The 18,653-nt window shown below is 45.2% G+C and overlaps 1 protein-coding gene across 1 annotated transcript in view; it reads right to left on the bottom strand.

Annotated features, from left to right (window-relative positions):
* Window positions 1-8,921: 8,921 nt before the first annotated feature.
* Window positions 8,922-18,653, bottom strand: part of LOC103733775 (phenazine biosynthesis-like domain-containing protein 1) — a 16,184-nt gene continuing 6,452 nt past the window's right edge. The window contains exons 3-10 of the mRNA XM_029563350.1: window positions 16,841-16,939; window positions 16,514-16,623; window positions 16,400-16,429; window positions 14,610-14,698; window positions 13,288-13,466; window positions 11,256-11,318; window positions 9,748-9,894; window positions 8,922-9,573 (exon numbers count right to left, since the gene is read on the bottom strand). Coding sequence (XP_029419210.1) covers window positions 9,461-9,573; window positions 9,748-9,894; window positions 11,256-11,318; window positions 13,288-13,466; window positions 14,610-14,698; window positions 16,400-16,429; window positions 16,514-16,623; window positions 16,841-16,939 — 830 coding nt within the window. The 3' untranslated portion in view covers window positions 8,922-9,460. The remainder of the gene's footprint in view (window positions 9,574-9,747; window positions 9,895-11,255; window positions 11,319-13,287; window positions 13,467-14,609; window positions 14,699-16,399; window positions 16,430-16,513; window positions 16,624-16,840; window positions 16,940-18,653) is intronic.

The raw sequence follows: 18,653 nt of genomic DNA, 5'->3' as shown, positions 1-18,653 counted from the left end.
AAACTTAATAAAGTAAAAAATCAAAACACAACAAAATATAGAAACAAAACAAAACAGACAAAAAAAGTAGGATTTGGCTGGGCCTGTTGGTACACACCTGTAATTCCTACATTCAGGGGGTTGAGGCAGGAGGTTTCAAAGTTTAAAACCAACCTGGACTACATAGGGAGACCGTTCCCCCCAAAATAGAGGGGGGCAGAGAGAGAGAAAGAAGGAAAGGAACAAAAGAGAAGTAGGATTTGTATTTCTGCCTATTGAGCCCAGCTGGAGCTTTGTAACTGCTTCAACCAAGGCAGTGTAGGGACACACAGCACTCCAGAAATAGATGCAGGAGGACCAGGAGTTGGAGGTCATCTTTACCCACACAGTGAGTTTGAAGACACCCTGTCTCAAAAAAGAAAGAAAAATTAGGGAGGGAGATATGGAAAGATGGCTCAGAAGTTAAGAGTATTTGCTGCTCTTCCAGAGTTCTGTTCCCAGAATGCATGTGGGGTGGCTCACAACTGCCTGTAACTCTACCTCCAAGGGCTCTGACATCCTCTTCTGGCCTCTACAAGGCTTGTATACACGTGACATTTGCTCACACAGACACACAAACACACACAGACACACACATAAAAATCATCAAGGAAGGAAGAAGGAAGGAAGGAAGGAAGGAAAGGAAAGAAGGAAGGAAGGAAGGGAGGAAGGAAGGAAGGAAGGAAGGAAGGAAGGAAGGAAAGAAGGAAGGGAGGGACAAATGAACAGTTTGATCAGTAAAGAAACTACATAGCAATACCAGAAGGAAGGAAGGAAGGAAGGAAGGAAGGAAGGAAGGGAGGGAGGGACAAATGAACAGTTTGATCAGTAAAGAAATTGTAAAGTTGGACTAAGAAATGTATAGTTTCTTTTTAAAAAAACATTTTATTTGTTATTTTATGTGTATGAGTATATGTGAGCATACCTGTGTCATGAAATACCCTCAGAGGTCAGAAGATGGCATCAAATCCCCTGGAACTGGAGCTGTTAGCTGCCATGTGGGTGCTGGGAATTGAACCCCAGTCCTCTGCAAAAGAAGCCAGTGCTCTTAACAGCTGAGCCATCTCTCCAGCCCCAAAAGGCATAGTTTCTAAAGGGACTAGCTTCATTGAAATGTGGCAGGTGCTTTGTGCCAAGGACGTCCCAGGAACTGGTCTCACTCATCCAGTACTCAGGGGTATGAAAGAGTAAGCTATTTTGAAGACTTTCCCTTGAAAAAAGAGCTTCCCACATCCAGCTCACATTGGCTCACCCAGGAAGTTGTTTCACTGTGTTCAGCCTCCCAGGGATGCAGGGCTGCTCCAGGCCTGTAAGGGGCTCCGCTCAGCTCCAGCCCTAGCTCACTGTCCACATGCTGCTGTTTTTGCAATCATGGACAATGCCAGCATTATGGGGTTATGGAGGCTTCCACTGAGATTTCAAAAGAAAGCCTGGAAAGTCAGGCAATGTGTGGCAGGAGCAGGGTCCCTGTAGGCTCCTTGAAAGGGTCATGAGTGAAGTTGTGAGAGGAAAGCCATCAGGCGATGGAAACCCCGGGAAGTAGGCAACAGTAATGTGAGCCATCTAAAAAAGCGCGGGCAGTGGGCACAGCCAGCCCGTTCCTCCTAGAACGGAATAGTGTTCAAGCTTTCTTTCTGTTTGCTGTAATAAAGCACTGTCTGAAACCAGCTTGGAGGAGCAAAAGGCTTATTTTATCCTGCAAGGTACAGTCCATCAAGGGAAGCCAAGGTGGGAACTCAAGGCAGGAACTTTGGAGGAACTGAAGCAGAGACCATAGAGGAAGGCTGCTCACTGGTTGCTCCCCTGGCTTGCTCAGCTTCCCCTGTTGTACAGCCCAGGCCCACCTGCTCAGGGATGGCTCTGACCACGGTTGGCCAGGCCCTCCTATATCAATAGCAATAAATAGAATGCCTCACATAGGCACAGGTTAATATGACAGAGGAAATTCCTCAATTGAGGTTCCTTCTTCCCAGGGTGACTCTAGTTTTTGTTAGTTGACAAAGAATAACCAACACAGTTTACTAGAATGACTGAACAAATGATCCCCAATGTACTATGGTTCAATTTAATAATTTCTTGATTTTGTGATGGTGTGAAAATAATATACATCTGGCAGAAAATGCACTTCAAATTTTGATCTTTCCCCCAGATTAGCAAGATATAGTGCAATATTCTTGGGATGCTGGGAGTGGTTGTGCTGGATAGCTTTAGTATAACTTCACACACCTGGGTTGAGGGAGCCCCAATTGGGGAAGTGCCTCCAGAGGACTGCCCTGTGGCCATGTCTGTGGGGCATCTTCTTGATTGTTGAGTGATGTGGGAGGGCCCAGCCCACTGTGGGTGGTGCCACCCCTGGGCAGGTGGGCCTGTGTTGCATAAGAAAGCAGGCTGAGCAGGGGCCAGGGGAGCAAGTCAGTAAGCAGTGTTCCTCCATGGCCTGTGCTCCAGCTCCTGCCTTCAGGTTCCTGCCCTGAGTTCCTACCTTGGGCTCCCTGATGAACAGTGACCCCAGAGATGTAAGATAAAATAAACCCTTTCCTCCCCAAGTTGGTAGTGGTCAAAGTGTTTTGTCACAACAATGAAGAAATAAACTAGGACAGTGGTATCAGATGGCAGCCCCCAGTCAGTCATGGCATCACAGGTATGACGACTGACACGCTATGTGTGTGGTGTTGCTAAGTGTGATGCCGATAAGTTAGGTGGAACAAGGGTATTTTCAGTGTTTGATCTCCGCACCTTACACTGGACGTACTGGGACATGAGTCCAGCACTGGTTGAGTGATTCCTGTTACCATCAGCAGCGTAGAAGAACATTTGCTGATTTGCTGTTACCATCTTTTTAAAAATTTAGTCATTTTGACAAATGTATAGTGATAGTGCATTGTAGGTTTTGGGTTTTTGTTTTGTTTTGAGACAGGTTCTCCTGTAGCCCCAGCTGACCTAGAACTTGCTATGCAGACCAGATTGGTATCTATTTCATAGACATCTGCCTGCTTCTGCCTCCTAAGTGCTGGGATTAAAGGCATGTGCCACCAAACCTGGCTCACTGTAGGTTTTTTAATTAAATTATTTATTATTTATGTATTTATTTTTTAGTCAGGGCCTCACTATGTAGCCCTGGCTGGCCTGGAACTCACTATGTAGATCAATTTGACCTCCAACTCAGAGACTGGCCTGCCTCTGCCTCCCAAGTTCCAGGATCAAAGGCATGCACAATCATGGCCAGCTGGTCATTTTATTGAAAAAAAAAATTTTATGGGCCAGAGGGATGGTTCAGTAGGAAAAGGCTCTTGCTGCTAAGTCTCAGGACCTGAGCTTGAGCCCCTGAACTTGCATGGTGGGACCGGAGAATAATTGATTCCTGCAAGTGTCCTCTGGCCTCCACACGCACACTGTGGCATGAGATGAGCATACCCAAACACACACACACACACACACACACACACACACACACACCCCACACGCACGCACACACTAAATATATAAATGTAACTTTTTTAAAAATGTTTTTATTAAGGGGCTGCAGTTAAAACTCGAACAGCTCTTGCAGAGGACACAAGTTCAGTTCCCAGCACCCATATCAAGCAGTTCACACCACCTGTAACTCCAGCTCCAGGGGGGCCAACACCTCTAGCCTCCTCAGACACTGCACTCATGGGCCCAGACATGCACACATACACATAATTTTTATTACATTTATTTTCTTTATTTTGTGTTTGTGTGTGCACACTGGTACTACAGTGACACACACTGCGGAAGTCAGAGGACAACTTAGGGGAGTCAGTTCTCTCCTTCCAGCATGTGGGTCCTGCAGGTCAAACTTCAGTGGTGAGGCTTGACACAGCATCTTTACTGTTGAGCCATCTCACTGGCCCTTGAAGTAATTATTTGTTTGCTTGTATTTGCTTTTTTATTTTTGAAACAAGGTCTCATATATCCAAAACAGGCCTTAACTCAAACTCATTATGTAGCCAAAGATGACCTTGAACTTCTGATCCTCCTGCATCCATCTCTTGAGTGCTGGAATTACAGGCACATGCTACTATGCCTGATTTATTGGGTGCTGGGGATTGAACCCAGGGACTTGTACATGCTGAGTACTCTACCAACTGGACTATATCCCCAGTTAAAATAACATTTATTATAACATCTAAAAAGCATAAAGCTGAGGATAATTCTATTCAAAGTTATGTAAGACTCCCCTGCTGAAAACTGTAAAATACTAAGTGGAAAAATATATGGGAAGGATCATCTAAGTTCATTAACTCAAAGACAAAACACCGTTAAGATCTCAGCATCCCAGGGCTGGAGAGAAGATGGCTCAGGGATTAAGAACACTGACTATTCTTGCAGAAGACCTAGGTTCGAATCCCAGCACCCACATGGCAGCTAACAACTGTCCATAACCCCAGTTCCAGGGGATCCTTACAGCCTCTTCTGTCCTCCGAGGGTACTGCATGACACGGGTGCACTTACCTACATGCAGGCATAACACTCATACACATAAAATAAAAATAATTAATAAATTTTTTTTAAAAAGATCTCAGCATCCCCTAGGCTGACCTATAAATTTGATGTTGTTTAATCAAATTTCCAGCAAGATTTTAAAGGGTTAACAACCCAAGTATTGACTAACTTATACTTTGAGATATCACAGTTGACTGTGGACTTACAATAAAGCAGTGTGTCAGTACAAAGACAGAGAAACAGGCCAGAAGAGCAGACTCGCAAGTCCAGAAGACTCACCAGAGACAGTCAGCTGACAATGTCTCTACTGCCAGTTCGTGGGCAAGTGGCGCTTTTCAGTGTTTGTAATCAGAGGAATTGGCTGCATGGATGAAAAATGAACCTGGCACTCACCTCACACAACATATGAATATTTATTTGAGGTAGATAATAGATGTATATATGAAAAATCAAATACTCAATTGTGTAAAACAGTGGAAATTCTTTGTACTATTTGTGTGTGGGTTCATGTGTTTGTGCATGTGTGAGTGCAGGTGCATGTACATGTGGAGGCCAGACGTTGACATGGGGTGTCTTCCTCATATTTTTTGGTACAGGGGATTGAACCCAGGGCCTCACTCATTCTATCACATGCTCTGCTACTGAACTACTTCCTCAGCTCTCTGATTGATGATTGATTGATTGATTGATTGATCGATCGATTGATTGATTGGATTTTGAGACAGGGTCTTGCTGTAGCCCCAGCTGGCCTGGAACTTGCCATGTAGACCAGGCTGATTTTGAACTTACAGAGACCCCCCTGCCTCTGCCTCCCCAGTGCTGGGATTAAAGAAGTACATCATGACATATGTCTTTTTATTTTTATTGTTGATTGTTTTTTGTTTTGGTTTTGTTGCTTTGGTTTTTTTTGTTTGTTTGTTTTTTGTTTTTTTTTTTTTTTGGTTTTTTTGAGACAGGGTCTCCCTGTAGCCCTAGCTGGCCTGGATTCACTATGGAGACCAGGCTGGCCTTGAACTCACAGAGATCTGCCTGTCTCTGCCTCTCCAGTGCTGGGATTAAAGCCATGCACCACCATGCCCGGCTATATGATTGTTTTTTGAAACAGGGTCTTATGTATCCCAGGTTGACTTCCAACTAACTATGTAGCCAAGGATGATCTTACACTCCTGATCCTTCTGCCTCAGCCTGCTGAGTGCTGGAATTGCAGGTGTCCACCACCGAGCTCCCTTTTTATGTAATTCATGCACGTTAGGCCAACCTACCAACTGAGCTAAACAACCAGATCCCATTCAACTCCACTAGGAAACCACTGGGCAAGGTCCAAGCTAAATATGCTAAAACTATTACTCTGCAATTATACCCCAAGGTACACAGCCAGAAGTAAGAAGTATGCATGTTTACTGAAAGACAAATATAAGCATGTTCATACCAGATTTTTAAAAATATTAACTTAAAAATATTTTTATTTATTTTACGTGTATGTGTGTATTGCCTGTGTGTATGTAAGTGCACTCGTATAATGTCATGTCCATAGAGGTCAGAAGAGAGCATTGGATCCACTGGAACTGGAGTTATGAACAGTTGTTTGCCGCCATGTGGTGGGAACCAAACCTGGATCCTCTACAAGAGCAGCCATTGCTCTTACCGGCTGAGCATCTCTCCAGCCTCATGATTAACTTTTTGATTTATGTGTGCATGTCTGTTTGTGTGTGTGGTTGCACATGCTGTACAGATGGAAGCCAGAAGAGGGTATCAGATCCCTCAGAGCTGGAATTACAGGTATTTATGGGACTCCAAGAGTGTTACATGGGTTCTGGGATCCAGGTTGCACAGCAAGCTCCCTTAACCACTGAGCCATCCCTCCAGCCAGCCCCCTCCTCATACCAAGCTTATGCATAGCCCCCAACTGGAAACCACAGAAATGATCACTCACAGAAGAAAGTAAAGCAAGTTGGAGTAACATGACCAAACAACACATCCTTCTTAACAGACTCCCACCAGAGCACTATATAGATGATAGATAGATGATTGATAGATAGATAGATAGATAGATAGATAGATAGATTGATAGATAGATAGAGATGGTAGATAGATACAAAGATATATACATAGATTGATAGATAGATAGATAGATAGATAGATAGATAGATAGATAGATAGATGGGATCAATTCCTGTTGGAAAGTCTTACTATATTACTATATTAATATGCAGTGGTTAATTAACATTGCCAAGGGAAATTCTTAATGTTGCATAAAATAAAGTTTGTTTCGGTTCCCCTAAAAAATGGTTCTTTCTTTTGCCAGGTGTGGTGGCGCAGCCTTTAATCCCAGCACTTGGGAGGCAGAGGAATTTTAAAAGTCCTTGCTGTGCCAGGAGTGGTGGCACACGCCTTTAATCCCAGCACTTGAGAGGCAGAAGCAGGTGGATCTTTGAGTTCGAGGCCAGCCTGGTCTACATATCAAGTTCCAGGCTGGCTGGGGCTACAGGGAGGTCTCAAAAAGACCAACAAAAAAAAAAAAAAAAAGGTTCTTTCTTGTAGGACTCAGCAGCCCCACTTATCCTGCATATGGTTTGCATGTTTAATTAGAGATCCTTCTGTGACTGCAATTAGCACCACAATCATTAATAAAATAAGTCTTTTAAAGCTCCATTTAGCTAGCAGAACTGCACAATCAGGTATAATTAATTCATCATTAATAAATCATGGCTGATTAACTAATCTGTTTGTTACCAACACAACATCAAACAGTCCCACCTGAGCACAGCTAATTTTTCTGTGCTGAACAGCTCTGGAAGCTAATAAAAATATATATTCTGTAAGAGTGTAGTGCGCAGCAACTATGTTGGTGCAGTCAGGGAGATTGTGAGGCAGGTGCATTTAAAAGCCACTGAGCTGCACAGGCAGCTGTCACAGGAGTGATGAAAGTGGCGGCTACTTCTGGAAGCCTGGGCAGAGCCGTTCTTGAACTTACGCATCACTGAATCACCTCGAGGGCTTGTTAAAACTCAAAGGCACTGGGCCCCATCCTCAGAGCCTCAGATTCTGTTGTTCTAGAAGGGGCTTGTGAATGTGCATTTCTACCAAGTTGCCGATGCTGATGCTGACGTTGGAATCATGCTCAGAGAACCCAGTTCCACCCTTTCTCTTATGACTCCATTCCTGAGGGATTCCTGCATCCATTCTAAAAATTTGTTAACAGGTTTGTTGTTTCTTGAAGCAGGATGGGGCAAGGCTAGCCTTGAACTTCTTATCCTCCTGCTTCCTCCTCACGAGTGCTAAGATTACAGGCAGCACCACTATGCCTGGCTTGACAGTTTTTTAAAAAAATGACTAAAAGCAGGGGAGCAGGTCAGATGGTGAATTTCCACAGCTGTAGCACTAGCTTTCCACCTTGTTTGAGTCAGCATCTCTCCAGTTGTTTGCCACTGCGATGCATTTGCCGGGCTGTGTGTGTAGGTGTGCTGGGATCACAGACACGTGCCACCACATCCAGCTTTTATGAGGATTCTAGAGATCCAAACTCAGTTCATCAGGCTTGCTTGGCAAGTGCTTTACCCACAGAGTTATTATCCTGATTCACCTAATACATTTTTTCTTGTTTATTTTATTTTATGTGTATGAGTGTATTGCCTACATGTAGGTAGGTTGTACCCATGTTGTGTAGTGCCTGTGGAGGTCAGAAGAGGGCGCTGGGTCCCTGGAACTGGAGATAAAGATAGTTGTTAGCCACCATGTGGATGCTAGGAATCCAACCCAGGTCCTCTGCAAGAGCAGTCAACCTCTGAGCCATCTCTCCAGTCTTATTTTTTCTTGTTTTAAGTTTTGGTTATTATATATGAATGCAAACAATGAAGCAAATTATTTTTTTTATTTATTTACTTATTTTGTGTGCATGTGTGTATAGGACACGGTACACACGTGGCGGTCAGAGGGCATGCAGAAATCAGTCTGCTTCCACCATGTGGCTCGGAGGAGGGGGGGGGTGCTCGGGTTCTCAGACTTGGCAACAAGCACCTTTACCCTTAGAGCCATCTCACTGGCCCGAAGTAACTATTTAGCCACACTAAACTTACTCTAAATCTTCCCGGAACATGAACTGTTTGGCTTTTCTATCCTCACGGCCTATGTAACTCCATTTCTCCACAGCACAGCTCAGCACTGCACAGCATGGCACGTTGTGGCCTCGTAATAACTTACAGTCCCCTCTACTTTCTCAGTATTACGACATGAAATGTTTTTCTAAATTTTCACAGATACTGAGGTTTTTTAAATTTATTTTTATTTATGTGTGTGATATGCCTGCATGTGTGTAAGTGCACCTGTGTCATGCAATGCCCACAGAGTCAGAAGAGGGTGTTGAATCCCCTGGAACTGGAGTTAAGGACATTTGTTAGCAGCCATGTGTGCATGCTGGGATTTGAATCTGGGTCTTCTATAAGAGCAGCCAGTGTTCTTAAATGCTGAGCCATCTCTCCAGCCCTGAGTCTTTTAAATAGTTGTGAAATGTTCAATAGGGCACTCACACCTAGATTTAAATGTCTTAACTCCTTATCGATAGAGTTCTCATTGGATTGGTGGTTGTAATCAAAAGGCATGATGCTCTGCTACCAGTTTCTGACACTTCAGAAGCGCTTAGGACTAGTGAGGCACTATTACATCTCCATCGAAAGGGCTTCTTTCTTCCTCTTTCTTTCCTTTTTACCTTGGCTTTTTTCAACAGGGTCTCCCTATAGCCCCTGCTGGCTTGGAACTAGCTATGTAGACCAGGCTAGATCTCAGAGATCTACCAGCCTCTGTCTCCCAAGTGCTGAGATTAAATGCATGCACCACCACACCCAGCTTTCTTTTCTATTTTTAAAAGAGGATGAAGAAGACTGCTTTGCAAGCTTGCTGAAGGTGGCCGGCCCCTCACATGTCTTCTTATGCAGAAAACATTATCTTTAGATATGGGGGCATCCCAACGCAGGCATCTCTAGGCCATCAGCGTGCCCTCTAAAACAACAGCAACACCGCCCTTGAGGTCAACTCGGCCATCAGGTCTCAGGGAAACGTCCAGTCGTCCTCCTCGGCGGGAACACTGAAAGGCTGAAGAAAACACAGGAGGAGGCAGTGAAGAGCATTTTCCTCTGTAACTCACAGCATGGTGGAGGACCTTTTATCACACCCAGGAATCATCCCAGGCCAGTTTCAAGAATAGATTCGTTCATGTGTCCACGGTACCGCCCACCTTCACCCCATGCCCCTGCAGACCCTGCAGACCTGGACAGCCACACACAACTGCTGTGTACCGCTTTCCTTCCCGAGCATCTTCTGCTACTTCCTGTACTGCCCCTGGTAGGTCCCACCCATTGCTTCCTCTAGGAGCAGGCAAGGACGTGTGAGGAGACAGAGGCCTGGGCCAGAAGTCTAAGAAAATGAAGAGAGGTGGTCCCAACCCTCCTGAGAAGGCTTGACTTCCTCAGCTCCAAACAGGACAAAGAGAGTTTGTTAACTCACAGCATATTAAAGCAACCACATGGGCCAGGCTCACATAAGAGGCTCAGCCTTCTAGGAACTCTGTGCTTAAGAGAGTCATTGGACTCACCCAGGGCAAAGAACAGGACCATCCATTACACAGTACTATAATGTAAATAACCTCTAAGCTAAAGTTATGCAGCAAAGCACTTGCTATATCAGAAGTGTCTGGTAGGTGAAGGGAATCAAGGCTAGTAGGCTAGTATGTTGTTTAGACAACATAATGGCACTGATAAGGATTTCCTCATGAGCCAAGATGGTTGCTGCTAGACCTAATGCTAAGAGTCAGCACAAAGTGGATCACACTGGATGCCTAGGAACCCCAAAAGAAAACAGTGATGTGATCTATTATACCAGTTTTGGCAAGAAGCTACCATTGTGTGATTTCCTATAAAAGGTCCTTGGGACCAACCACATGCTTTCTGGCCCAGTGTCCACCTGCCCAGAGGCCTGTGTGCCCTGGGAGGAGAAAGTCTGTCTCATTGGCCAACAGCTCCGTGAACCTTCTTTAATCTCCTGGCTCCTCGCAGTCATTTATTCCTGGCCCCTAAACTCAGTCTCCACCAGAGAAGAGGATTTGGAGCAGAGGTTATTTAAGAGTGGATATTACAGGGCTAGAGAAGATGGCTCAGTGGTTAAGAACACTGGTTGTTCTTGCAGAAGACCCGGGTTTGAATCCCAGCACCCACATGGCAGCTAACAACTGTCTGTCACTCCAGGGGATCCGACAGCCTCTTCTGACCTCCGAGGGTATTGCACGACAGGGGTGCACTTACCTACATGCAGGCAATACACACATACACATAAAATAAATAAATAAATAAAATTCAAAAAGAGTGGATGTTAAACCAATATTTCACATGAACGATAATAAACATTTTATACACTTTTAAGGAGAAAGTATATATGAGAATAGACACGCTTAAACCAAAAAGAAAGGAAGGGAGGAAGGGAGAGAAGAAGGGCGGGAGGGAGAGAGAGAGAGAAAGAGAGAGAGAGAGAGAGAGAGAGAGAGAGAGAGAGAGAGAAAGTGCTGGGTATTGTGGTACACATCTATAATGCCAGCCAGCCTTCAGAAGGCAAAGGCAAACTCAAGGCTAGCCTGGGCTACCTAGCAAGACTCCATCTTAAAAGTCAAAGGATGGGGCTATGTCTCCATGGGAGAGCATTTGCCTAGCATTTGCAAGGCTTGAGTTCAGCACCCAGGTGCCCAAAGAGAAGGGAGGGAAAGAACTGGAAGGGAGGAGTCCTACCTCGCATCTCTTTCTTCCCGAGCTGCTCAGACCAGTAACTGCTGAGAACAGTGTGTGCAGACCCTGAAAAAAGCCAGAAGTTATGAGAGGAGAAGCAAAAGTAAAGGAAACAGAAGGGATGGTTCTGTCAATGCATAAGCAATTACCATCAATTATCCAGTTTGACTCAACCTTAGATCATCTAATCTCATATTGACCAGACACAGAGAGTTTGGAATTGTGAATGGAGGCAAAAAAGAAGCCAGAGAATTTATGAATAGGCTCATCCAAATTATGGATAAAATACATATTACTGCTTCTGAAGGTTGAACTAGACTGCAGGAGGTTTTGTTTGGTTGGTTTTTGTTTGATTTGGGGTTTTTGGTTTTTTTAATATTTCATTTATTATTTTCATTTTATGTGTATGAGTATATATTGCCTGGATGTAAGTACAAACATGTCGTGCAAAACCCATGGAGGTCAGAAGAGGGCGTCAGATCACCTGTAACTGGAGTTAGAGATGGCTGTTAGCTACCATGTGAGTGCTGGGAATAGAGCCCTGGTCTTCTGCAAGAGCAGCCAAGGCTCTTAACTACTGACTGAGTCATCTCTCCAGCCCCCTTTTTTTTTTTTGTATTTTGAGGCAGGGTCTCATGGAGCTCAGACTGGCCTGGAACTCTATATGTAGTTGAGGCTGGCCCTTGAACTCCTGACCCTCCTGCCTCTACCTCTCAAGTGCTAAAATTACAGGTCTACACCACAACACCAGCCAAGACAACAAGCTGGTTTTGTCCACCAACCATTGTGAGCTCTTAAAAATTGAGGCCTTCACCTAAATCTTTGTACATATTTCCAGGGAACATATCTCTTTCTTTCTAGAGCACACAATGAAGAAAAGGATGGAACTTAGATAAAAGGTCAACCTCCTGAGATTTGTGGGCCATAAGAATGTTCTTTTTCAGTCAGGGTTTTGTTTTTCTCCTTTTTTTTTCTTTTTGTTTTTTTGGTCTTTTTGAGACAGGGTCTCCCTGTAGCCCCAGCTGTCCTGGAACTCACTATGTAGACCAGGCTGGCCTTGAACTCATAGAGATCCGCCTGCCTCTGCCTCCCGAGTGCTGGGATTAAAGGCGTGTGCCACCACGCCTGGCTAGTTTTGCTGATATTAGTTATTATCTTTGTCAGTCCTGGGTCTCCCGTGAGCCAGGCACGCATTATAGCAACTAAGCTTATCTCCTTAGTAATTTTTTTCACATTGTTATACCCTACAACTAAATCAGATTTCACAGAAAATGAAGAAACAAAATGTAAAGTCTTGCCAGACATGGTGGTGTAGGCCTGGGATCCCAGTAATTGGGAGGTAGAAGCAGAAAACCTGGAGTTCAAGGATATCCTTGGCTACATAGGGAGTTTGAGGCCAACCTGGACTACATGAAGCCCTGTCTCGAAAAAGTCAAAGCTGAGACTGAAAAGTCTCTGGGGAGAAATGAGATAGGAAGAATCCCCCCTCACCTTCCTGGAAAGCTTATTAAGCATTATGGGATGGCTAAGTACAGTAACCAACCATCCTGGTTTTCCCAAAACTGCTCTAGTTTTAGCACAGAAAGTTCCATGCTCCAAGCCACCCTGGCAGGTTGTTTGTCCTGGTCCAAAGACTTTCACATTCTAGAAAAACATAACACACCAAAAAATCACACTGTGTCCCAATTACAGTCTCGGGCAAGCAGCTGTGTGTGTGCACTGCCCAGAACATCTCTTCCGTGGGGAGAGGTTCAGTGGACTGTCAGATACTGGGTTATTTTCCTGAGTCTTTAAAAATGCTTGTTTGCTGAGCTTTGAATTTCATGTGCTTTGTTCTCTGACAGGACTCAGCGAAGGCACCAGAGCCCCCTGTTCCTGTCTTCTAGCTTCAGCCCAGCCTCTTTCTCAGAGGACCATTTCCCAGCTGGGTGTAGATTGTCAAGGTGACAATTAACGCTAACCAACAGAGTACTTGAACAGCTATTTGTCATCCTCTTCCCTATTTAAACATCCCCTGGTCTTCAGGAATGAGTACCTGTTACCGGGTCTTCAGCCAAGCCAACCCATGGTGCGAAGTATCTGGAGTAGAAGTCATATGCGGGAGTCTGCCCTCCAGGCTCTCCTTTAAGAGTGAGAATGAGTCCTTTCACCTTCACTGTGTTTTCAATTTGAGGCAGAGTCTCTGTGTTCACCCTCAGGGTCTCTAGAAATGACCTTGTGCAATAAGAGGGTGGATTAGGACAAAGGCATTTCACAGACCACCCACTACCCAGAACAGGAAACAGGTCAGGCTGCTTGCCTAGATGGCTCTGCAGGAAAGGAGGAAAGACCTACCCTGATATCTATCTGAGGAAAAGAAACTGGCTGGGTATATATGGTAACTGGGGTTCCCTCTTGGGACTTTTAGTTTTATTAATAAAATAATTTAAGGGGGCCGAAGAGATAGCTCAGCAGTTAAGAGCACTGGCTGCTCTTGCAGAGGACCCAGGTTCAGTTCCCAGCATCAACACAATGGCTAACAATTTTACATCAACACAATGTAACTCCAGTTCCAGGAGATCAGATACCTTCTTCTGGCCCCTGCAAGTATTGCACACACAGATGTACTTACATATAGGCAAAACACTTACACACATAAAAATAAAAATAAATTTAAAAAAATTAAAATTCCCAGCCACATGCTGGGAAGGGGAGCTTTAGAGAAAGAGTAAAGAAACCCAAAATGGGGGCTAGAGAAGATGGCTCAGTAGTTAAGAGCACTGACTGCTCTTGTAGAGGACCCGGGTTCAAGTCCTAGTACTCACATGGTGGCTAACAACCATCCAGGAGATCTGATGCCCTCTTCTGACCTCTGTGTGCATTGCATGACATGAGTACACTTACATGCAGGCAATACACTCATACACATAAAATAAATAATAAATAAGAATAAATAAATAAAAGATACCCAAAATGTTTGGAATGCCCAGTGTAGGGAAAGCATGCTTATAAGAGGCAGAAGAAAAGGAGAGGTTATGCTTTTCTGAAGAATTCAGAAAACCAGACAGACATACAAAGCTGCATGTGCGGCCCAATATGCTACTGCACTAGGGGAGGAAAAGTTCACCATCTCATTAAAGCCCTAACGATTCACCCATGTCTTTAACACGGCTTAAGGTGAGCCTGCCTTCCTGGGGTGGTCCCTTGGCTAGGTGACTGACCCAGCCCAACTGGAATGTTAGGTCTCCACACAGGCCAAAATTTTCTCTTAGGGGGTCTTTATGGCTACAGCAATGCTTTGAGCATCACAGAGCCCAAGTGAGGCATGGCTAGAAATCTGGGTGCTGACATGGTTAAATGGCTAAGTATGATGATTACCTGTTGTAAGAGTCACTGAGCCGAACCAGAAGCTTTTGGGTATCTGGAGAGTACTGGACATCCTGGACTAGAGTGTCCCCTATGGCAGCCTGTGGAACAGATTAAAAACTCAAGGGTCCAGCAAGATGGCTCAGCAGGTAAAGGTGCTTGCCACCAAGCCTGGTGACCTGAGTTCAATCCCCCAAGACCCACAAAGTAGAAGGAGAAAACTAACTCGTATGAGTTGTCTTCTGACCTCCAACCTAAAACCTAATGCTGTGGCACACGTGCACATGTGCACACGAGAGCACACACACACACACACAAATGAATAAATGTAAAAATCAAAACAAAACTCAAGGTGCTGAGGATGTGGCTCAGTTGCGAGTGCTCGCCTAGTCTGCATGAAGGCCTTGATTTCATCCACAGCACCACATCAACCAGGCAGGAGGGTCAGAAGTTTCAGGTCAGGCTGGGGAGATAATACAGTTGGTAAAGTGTTTGCCTTGCAAGCATAAGGACCCGAGTTCAACTCCTAGAACCCAAATAAAAAGGTCAAGCAAGGCACCCCTGTTATTCCAGTGTTGGAGAAAAGACAGGTGGATCCCTGCGACTCGATGGCAAGTCATCTGACCTAATTAGTGACTTCCAGAACAACTGAGATAAGAAACCAGAGCCTGTTGGGAAACAAAACTACCAGAGCTTGATCTTAAAAAAACAGCTGCCTGTGAAAGGGCTGATTTAGCTGTATTGCTTCTGCCTTTGTAAACATGCTAGAGACCCCTACACATGTGCATGGCCTTCAGTCACATAGACTAAGAATCTCAATCCACCAATGACAGAACAGGTCTGAGATGAGGGTGGATAGCCTGTAAATGCAGTAAAATCCTGTGGCCCAGGCTTCAGAGGTTGCTCCCCTGAGTCCATCCTGGCCTGAATAAAATCTGAGCCTCCACTCCGCCTCCGGTACGCTCTAGCTTGTTGAACTCCCATAACACAATGAGAGACCCTGTCTAAAAAGACATGTGGGCTGGAGACCTGGCTTAGTGGATAAGGGTGTTTGCTGCCCAAACATGAGGACCTGAGCTCAAATCCCAGAACCCACATAAAATACCAGGTGCACGTGCCTTCCTGTAACCCTGGCACAGGGAAGAGGGGAAGAGGGACATAGATGTGTTTCCATGCACGTGCCACGGCTCATGTTAAAGGTCACAGAACAATTTGCAGGAATTGATACCAGCCTCAGCTTCCAAGTGGAGCTGATCAGAACATAGTGATCCAGGACCACTGCACAGTTTGGGGCCTCTTAGGACTCAGTTCCTTCTCCAGTTCCTTGCATGGTAGCTGGGTGTTATGTAGTTCTTTCTTAGGAATTAAATATTCCCCCCTAAAGTGGGGAGAGAGAGTCTAAAGATTCAAGAAGCTAAGAACATTTACAAGGTTCAGGAAATTCAAAAAGTTACAAGGCTCCCGAGGCCCCTCCCCAAGGTTATGAAAGTAGGAAGCAGTTGCTAAGAGAGGAGCTGCCTACAGGTTGTGCAGGGAGCTCTGGGGTGCAGCTTTAATGAGTCACCAGTGAGGGCCTTTCAGTGACCCAGCTATATTTGTTAGGAAAATACAACCAAAAATATCAACCTTCTCACCAAATGAATATAATACCAAATTCAGACTAGAAATCCCCTAAGCATCAACTGGAAGGTCTACACTGGGTGGAGGCCTATTTTATGGAGTCACATCCTACCAAATCTTTGTGTTCAAACAATAGCAAATGACCAAATCACATGGGCTCAGACTTGGTCCTTTGCACCCACCTTTATCAAGTCTTCTACTTCATGGACGTCCTAGAAAAGAAAACAGATAACGTCCTTGTAGAACAGGTGAGCTGGTGGCTGAACAGCTCGTGGCAACAGTGAGCAAGAGCTGACCTGGGGGAAGGTTGGGTAGAGAGGGAAGTCCAAGACGATACCATCATCGGCTCTTCTGGCCTTTAGCTCCCCGCTCAGGGTGACAAAGGTCAGAGTGCTGTTCGTGTTCCCTGGGAAAAGAGAAAGCCACAAATAGCAAAATAAACCTGGTACGTGTGACTTTTGTCTCCCAGTACTGGGAATTAAATCTAAGCCACACAGATGTTAGACAAGTATCTACCACTGAGATATCTCCCCAGGCCCTTCTGATTTTTTATTTTGAGAAAGGGTCAACATGAGACCCTTCCTCAAAAAACATACAAACATACATAAAGAAATGGACATTACCTATTTTGTGAAACAGCACAGCCGCAGAAGCCAGGGTGGCGTGGCCACACAGCGGAACCTCACTCACTGGAGTGAACCACCGTAGTCCAAAGCGGGAACCTTCGGAGGGAAAAGTCAGAGAGACGAGGTCAGACCCATGCAGGCAGGTTGTGAACTTCTCAGTGTCTTCCTTCCTAAATCTCTCACTAGTATGATGAACAGCAAAGCCTACTGGGTAACTTTTTTTGTGTGTGTGTCTTTTTTGAGACAGGGTCTCTCTGTAGCCCCAGCTGTCCTAGAACTCACTATGTAGACCAGGCTCCCCTCCTCCTCCTCCTCCTCCTCCTCCTTCTTTTAGACAGGGTTTCACTATGTAGCCCTGGCTGGCAGGGAACTTGCTATACAGACCAGGCTGGCCCCAGAGTTACAGAGATCTGCCTGCCTCCCAAGTTCTCGAGTTAAATAAAGGTGGTTGCACAACTTCCAACTATTTCTTTTCTCCTAGTTGCAAGTTCAAAGTCAACGGGCTGGCAGCTGGTGAGTGTTACAGTCCAAGTCTGCAGACAACCTTCTCCCGGGGCAGAAAAGCCTCACAAAACAGGCCATGAGGGCCCCCTTGCCAAACAGGAACTGGCCAGACAGCTACATTTAGAGCTGTCGCAGGACAAAGCTGTTCCCCAGATAATTGTGGAAGATAAACAGGCCCCTGCACCCAGACCCACTGATGTTAGAGCTGTCTCAGGTCAAGCTACTTCCCTTGAAACTACAGATTATTTTTGCCACCCTCCACATTCCCCAACCCCTATAAGAACTTCCTCAGCAGTCAGAAGGCTGTGGTCGCTTCTTTCCCCAGCGGAGCTGCCAGCCACCAGCGATCCTAAGAAATAAACTTTGCTTTACTGGAGTCCTCCTGTGCTTCCTGTGTCTGTTCCCTCCCGGCTTTTATCTAACAGTGAGGGCCATCTTACCACACCAGCCCCTGGCATGAGGCAGAAGCACAATGGGGGCCAAACTCACTTCTCTAAGAAGCCCACTTCTAGGATGCTGAGCCCACTCCCACATCAATGACATCAACCCATCAGCTCTTACTAGGCCCCATCTCCCAACATGCTACACAGGGGACTAATTTTCCAATACATGAACGTGGATGTGGGGCACAATTAAACTGTAAACTCAGATAACTTCAACATAACTTCTCTCAGATAAACTAAAAGTCATACACGCTCTCTGAATGCAAATAATAAATGGGCATTTCCCTTACATATCACCTCCTTCCAAGACACAGCCTGGCACCATTCAAGAATGTTTTTGGTTTTGTTGTTGTTGTTGTTGTTTTGGTCTTTTTGAGACAGGGTCTCCCTGTAGCCCCAGCTGTCCTGGAACTCACTATGTAGACCAGGCTGGCCTTGAACTCACAGAGATCACCCTGCCTCTGCCTCCTGGGTGCTGGGACTAAAGGCATGCGCCACCACACCGGCCTCAAGAATGGTTTTGTAAGATGGAGAGATGGCTCAGTGGTTAAGAGTGCTTGCAGCTCTTGCTCGAGAGGACTTGAGTTCAGGTCCCAGCATACATGTCGGGCAGTTCATGACTTCATGGAACTCCAACTCCAGGGTATCCATGGGCACTTGTACTCACATGCACATACCTACACACACACACACACACACACACACACACACACACACACACACAAATATACATATGTATAATTTAAAACAAATAAAAAAATAAGATTAGGGGGTTTTTTTTGTTCTTTTCTTAACTTTTTTTTTTTATGTGTATACATCTATTGCCTTCATGTAGGTAAGTGCACCCGTGCCAATTATTCCAT

The sequence above is a fragment of the Nannospalax galili genome, unplaced genomic scaffold (assembly GCF_000622305.1).
Source record: "Nannospalax galili isolate Female #2095 unplaced genomic scaffold, S.galili_v1.0 scaffold156, whole genome shotgun sequence".
Classification (NCBI taxonomy): Eukaryota; Metazoa; Chordata; class Mammalia; order Rodentia; family Spalacidae; genus Nannospalax; species Nannospalax galili.
This window is presented reverse-complemented; position numbering and strand designations above follow the sequence as displayed.